The 6,038-nt window shown below is 37.8% G+C and overlaps 1 protein-coding gene across 1 annotated transcript; it reads left to right on the top strand.

Moving 5' to 3' along the window:
* Window positions 1–1,675: 1,675 nt before the first annotated feature.
* LOC119521879 (vomeronasal type-1 receptor 4-like) lies at window positions 1,676–2,614 on the top strand. Its single transcript, XM_037820536.1, has one exon. It carries the CDS (start codon window positions 1,676–1,678, stop codon window positions 2,612–2,614), a length of 939 nt encoding a protein of 312 aa, XP_037676464.1.
* The last annotated feature ends 3,424 nt before the right edge of the window (window positions 2,615–6,038 follow it).

Genomic DNA, 6,038 nt, shown 5'->3' with positions numbered 1-6,038 from the left:
GCCTCCAGTGAGCTGCACCTACCTCACTGCCAGTCCCTCACGTCCAGACCTCAGCATTACTTGCTCCCTCCACTGAGACGCTGTCTGCCTCCAGGGTTCACAGAACAGAAAGAGCCTCTGCCAAACCCTGCAAAGTCTCTCTGGAGATGCTAAGTAGGAGCTTGTAATTATTTTCTGGTAATTAGCAACTGGGAAAAAGGTTTTCCAAAATATTCTCAGCTCCCCAAGCCTGCAGTCCCATTGCAGCTACAGGTGAAATGATAATTGCAGTTCTGTGGGGAGGTGAGGTCACAGATCACAAGCCCTTATCTCGGGGTCAGGCTGCTCCCTCTGACACTTGCTGGCCATCCTGACTGTCACACTGAGCCCCCTGTCCTAGCAGCAGAAAGGAGTAGGGTGAGTATTTTTGGTATTAGTCCAAGAGAGAGGGTTCGTAGAGAAAGAAGGTATATGAGGAGTCTGTGTAAGTGATCATATTGGAAAAAGGGGAATATTCTGGTGTTGAAACTCACCCAGGGCTAATGTCACATGGGACAAGTAATGATTCCTGAGTCCTGGGCTGAGCTGGTGTAGGGACATGGGGGGTCTGAGCCTCAAAACCTGTCCCTGATGGCTCCTAGTGGATTTCAGTGTCATCATCAGTAACAGTGATTTTTTTTGTGCATAATCAGAGTGAAAAGAAAACCTGATTTTCTAGGTGGTCTGTTTCCCTCTTGAATTAAGGAGGCAGCATTAAAGAAATGGTAAGTTTATAATTATGGGCTTCAGAAGTTGTCATGCTCAAATGTATCTTGTGGTATTTCTAATAACTTAAAATATTCTAATCTTATTCCAAAAATAGCAGAGTAATGATTTGGTTTCTAGCCTACACTATTTTTTTTTACATATTAGTGTTTCAGATCCTGTAGTTTAGTGTGCCATAGGAGACAGTTGAATTATTTCTGAGGTAGGCTCTGTCATATCTTTGTTCCTGGCATGAAAGCAAATGAGTTTTCTGTTGCCATCCTAATATTGAGCCAATCTTGCTTTCCTTAAATCCAGCTTGGTTATGGGGAAGGTTCCTGTAGTATTTTACTGCAACTGTTGCATCAACTTTATATTATCCTTTAAACTTTATTGATATTTAATATTGCCCCTGGATTACATTTTTACACATTACTGGACACTTGCTACCACCAAAATGGGTAAATGATATCACCAGTTTAAAATCAAATTACACAGAGTAAAGACAAAACTCAATGTATATCTGGAAATTGCAAACACACAGCTAACTAGTTTTGTGAGTAGAGCATGCTGGTTAACTGCCAAGCCAGGTTCAAGTCTCCACTCTGCCCCTAACCAGCATGTGAATGTAGCAAACCTCCTTGTGCCTAAGTTCTCCTTGTCTTTATAATAAAAGCAATAGTAGTGGCCACCTCATAGATTTTTGAAGAATAAAGAAATTTCCATATATACAGTCTTCATAGCAGTGATTCACTCATTAATAACACACTTTAAATGTTATACATTCATCTATCAGCAAACTCTTAAGAAAACACAGACTTTAAGTAAATATTTGTTAGTGAGTACTAAGTGGAAAAGACTGGGTTTCAGTTGACATGTGGCCCACATCTCCTATTCCTGTGCAGAATCTTCTGGCTCTGAAGAGAAACGTCAGTGTCTGGGAACCTGCAGAATGTCCTCCAGGGATTTGGCAACAGGCTTGGTCACCTTATGCCAGATTGTAGTTGGGGTGCTGGGGAATTTCTCTCTTCTCTACCGTCATATCTTCCTTTATGTCACAGGGTTCAGGTTAAGATCCACAGATTTGATTCTCAATAACCTGATTGTAGCCAACTCCTTGTCCATCCTCACTAGTGGAGTCCCCAGGACAATGGCGGCATTTGGGTTGAAAGATTTCCTCAATGATACTGGATGCAAACTTCTCTACTTTCGCAGTATTGGCAGGGATGTGTCCATTGGCAGCACCTGCCTCTTGAGTATCTTCCAAGCCATCACCATCATCCCCAGGAACTCCAGGTGGGCAGAGATTAAAGTGAAAATTCCCAATTACATCACCCTCTCCATATCCCTGTGCTGGCTCCTCTACATGCTGGTAAATATCATTTTTCCTGTGTTTGTGACTGGCAATTGGAGAAATGATACCATCATAAAGAGAAAAGATTTCAGGTACTGTTCTGCTAAATATCACGACAGAAGTGCAGACTCACTGTATGCTGCATTGTTATCATTCCCTGATGCTCTGTGTTTGGGGCTCATGCTCTGGGCCAGTGGCTCCACGGTTTCCATCCTGTACAGGCACAAGCAGCGGGTCCAACACATCCACAGGACCAGCCTCTCCCCCAGGTCCTCCCCTGAGTCCAGAGCTACACAAACCATCCTTCTACTGGTGAGCACCTTTGTATCCTTTTACACCCTCTCCTGCATCATTCAGGTTTGTGTTTCTCTTTTTGATAGTCCCAGTTTGTTGCTACAGCAGATAGGTGCAATTTTTACTCTGTGTTTCCCAACTGTCAGCCCCTTTGTTCTCATGGGCTGTGATTCCAGTGTATCTGGGGTCAGCTTTTCCTGCAGAAGGAAAAAAAATTCCCCTAATTCCATCAGATATATGTAAATGTTATCTCTTTGCACAGCATTACTTTGCTTCTTCTTTTGGCCATCACAGAATTGTAAGCACAATTATGAAGCTATATTTCAAGAGAGTGGCAGTAAATACACAATATATATTTTCTATATAGGCTGCATGCAAATGTGTTTGTATTATGTCAGTTTGTGTATATATATATATGTATATATACCTACATTCATACACAGATAATGTTTGTTATCTATCAAGCAATAATATTTTAAAATTGTATATTAGGCAATGTAAAAATAATACTAATTACAATGACAAAATTTTTCAATGTCAAAATCTATTTTATCTGATTTATATCTGTGTATCTATTATATTTATATAATTATTTTAGTTGATTAATTGTTTAAAATTATATGAAATATCTTTTCAATGTTCTTCTTTAATCTCTATGTTTTTGCTGTCTCTCTTGAAAAAAATATCTCATTGAATGCAGTCAAACAATAAATTACTGTAACAGGAGAAACTAGTCTGTTAATAATGGATTTATTTGGAATTAAATTTATCAACTGATTGTATTCTCTTCATAACACATCTTCTATTTTCTTATTTTGCATATCTTAACTTCCTGTTAATTTTTAAAATAATTCTACATTTTACCCTTCTTTCTTGGAAGTTTTATACACTGTCTTTCTGTATTTTACCTAGAAATTAATCTACAGTTTAAAACAAAGTGTTCTGATTTGCTAATGCTGCTGTTATGCAGAAAAATAGAAATGCATTGGCTTTTATAAAGGGGATTTATATGGTTACAAAGTTAGTCTGAAGGCCATGAAATGTCCAGATGAAGGCATCAGCACACGTATGCCTTCACCAAAAAAGGGCCAATGGCATCTGGAAAACCTCTGTTAGTAGGGGAGGCCTGTGGCTGGGTCTGTTTGCTCCCAGGTTACATTCAAGATGGCACTCTCCAAAGTGTTGCTCTTGCATCATTTTGTCCTTTCTTAGCTGCAGCTGCTCTGTGTCTGGGCCTGTATGGCTGTTTTTAAAGTACCCCAGTGATCCGATAAAGACCCACTTGAATAGGTGGGGTAACACCTCCATGGAAATTATCCAATCAAAGGTCTCACCCACAGATGATTGAGTCACATCTCCATGGAAACATTGAACAAATAGGTTTCAACCTAATCAACACTAATACATCTGCCTCCAGAAGACTGCATCAAAGATAATGGCATTTTGGGGGCCATAGTACATTCAAACCAGCACATCATATAAATAGACTCATATAGTATATGGCACTTTAAAGCATTTGTATTTCACTTAGCATAATTCCTTTGATATTCACTCATGTTGTTGCACATATCATTGTTTGTTATTGTTACTGTGAGAGTTTAGATGCATTTACACCATTTTCAGTTGATTGCATCTACCACTGATTATGTCTACAATCAGAGAAGAGGAGAGTCTCCTCATCCAATCAGTTGGAAAACTTAAAGTGAGAACTGAGGATTTTAGAAGTCAGAAGAGCTTCTATCTCCACATCAGGCTGCCCTGTTCTTCTGGGGAATGCAATACCACTTTGTGGAGTTTCCACCTCTCAGCCTGCCCTACAGAATTCACTCGTTAATCCCGATGGTGGTGTGGGTCAATTTCTGTAATAAATCTCCTAATATTTTCACACACACACATATCTATATATGTCTCTGGAGAACCCTGCCTATCCTGACTCATACATCATCAGTCAGCTGTTAGATATTTCAGTTTTCTGCAGCTTTGGAGACTAAACTATAATTCCACAAGCATTCGATAGAGGTGTTTTCTGGGTGGATAAATTCCTGTTTATTATTAAGTATAAATATTAAAGATATGCTAACAATTGTATGTTTTGCAATTGTTTACCCTGTAGATTGGATTCCATTTAAAATCATGTCATGGAGTTTTAAAAACACCTTACACGGTACAAAAACAAAACACTTCAGGACCACTGATCTCTAAGAAAACCCAAAATACTCTCATGAGATAAAGTTGTAGCTTTAAACACTTGCCAAGATCAGAGGAGGGTAGCACTATTGCACCAGTAGACCCATATGAAATTTCTGGATCTCCTCTTACCTTATTGTTACTCAGTGACCTTTGAAGAGACAGACACCTTGTATTAATTAGGAGAGAAACAAGGAAACGGGTGTATTAACTCCCCAGCAGCAGGATTCAGATTGGGGTCAGGAGTAATGCAAATATGTGGCATGAGCATATTAATTACTGTCTGCATTGCTTCCTAGTTGAGGAAATTAATGATACACTGGAGATTTTTATCCCATTTTAAATTAAAGTGGAATTTAAAAGGGCAAAGTCATAAACATACTTTCTCAATGTACCTATAAATTCTCCTTACCCAACATAAGGAGATTCTTGAAAGCATGCAAAGGTATAATACATGATAAAAATAGGTATGTAAAAATAAGGAATGGAGTGGGGGGGGAAAGAATGAAACCTGTGGTACTGGAGTAGAATCAGAGACATAAGGATGAGTGCATATAGATCCACAGAGGCATAGATGAAGAAATAATTATACAAATATTTGTAAATGTATATTTCCAGGCTCTGACAGCTTAGAGGGGCTAAGATCAGTGACAGTGTCAATGAATAAATTTAGAACCTAGAACTTTCTTTCTGATTCCATTGTCTAATCAAAGGCTTTATGGAGAAATGGATGATTTTATGTCTGGAGCAGTTAAGGTTCAAGATGAGCCTGGAGCATCTTGTAGTGCCAAAAATAAATGAATTGCTGAAGAGAAACAGAAGATTAGGGATATATCAACAGTCAAGTTTCCAATGTGAAAGAGAATTCCCAAGGACAAGGCAGGAAAAATTTGAGCAATAAAATAAATAGTACTGTATTAGTTTATAACACAAATTATAAAATGTACATAGATAAGGCGATACAATATGACCTGACAAGTGAATGAATAAAGATAAATAACTCCTAGGGAGACATTCTAATATAATAAATACTGAACTATCAGAAGTGGTTTGGCATATCTGTAAGGAAATAATGGCTTACTCAACAGTCATGGATGGAAGCAAATTTAATTTTATCCTACCTTATATGATTTACACACATAATTGTTACATGTATCAAGGGCCATATAGGAAATAGGAAAAGATAAAAACATTCCATGAAAAAATAGAAATCAAAATTTTACAATTATGGCATGGAGAATATTCTTTCAGAAGTAATAAAATACAAAGAATTCAAAGATTAAAACTGATACTGTGAAAGCTAGTAAATGCTGTCTGAAAATATACATTAAGGACACCACAAAAATGGCAGAATAAATTTCCAATGTATCACCCAGAAAGAAATTGTATCAGGAATAGAGGAAAAATAATTTCTAGCCACCCATAAATGAAATAAAGTGATAGCTGAAAAATATGCTTGTTAAAAATTCCTTCCCTTAAG

The sequence above is a fragment of the Choloepus didactylus genome, chromosome 27 (genome assembly GCF_015220235.1).
Source record: "Choloepus didactylus isolate mChoDid1 chromosome 27, mChoDid1.pri, whole genome shotgun sequence".
In the NCBI taxonomy this organism is placed as follows: Eukaryota; Metazoa; Chordata; class Mammalia; order Pilosa; family Megalonychidae; genus Choloepus; species Choloepus didactylus.
Note: the sequence above shows the minus strand (reverse complement) of the source record. Positions and strands in the feature narration are given on the sequence as shown.

What these genes read in the sequence shown, in the direction of transcription:
- LOC119521879 (XM_037820536.1), top strand. Translation starts at nt 1,676, where the DNA reads ATGTCCTCCAGGGATTTGGCAACAGGCTTGGTCACCTTATGCCAGATT.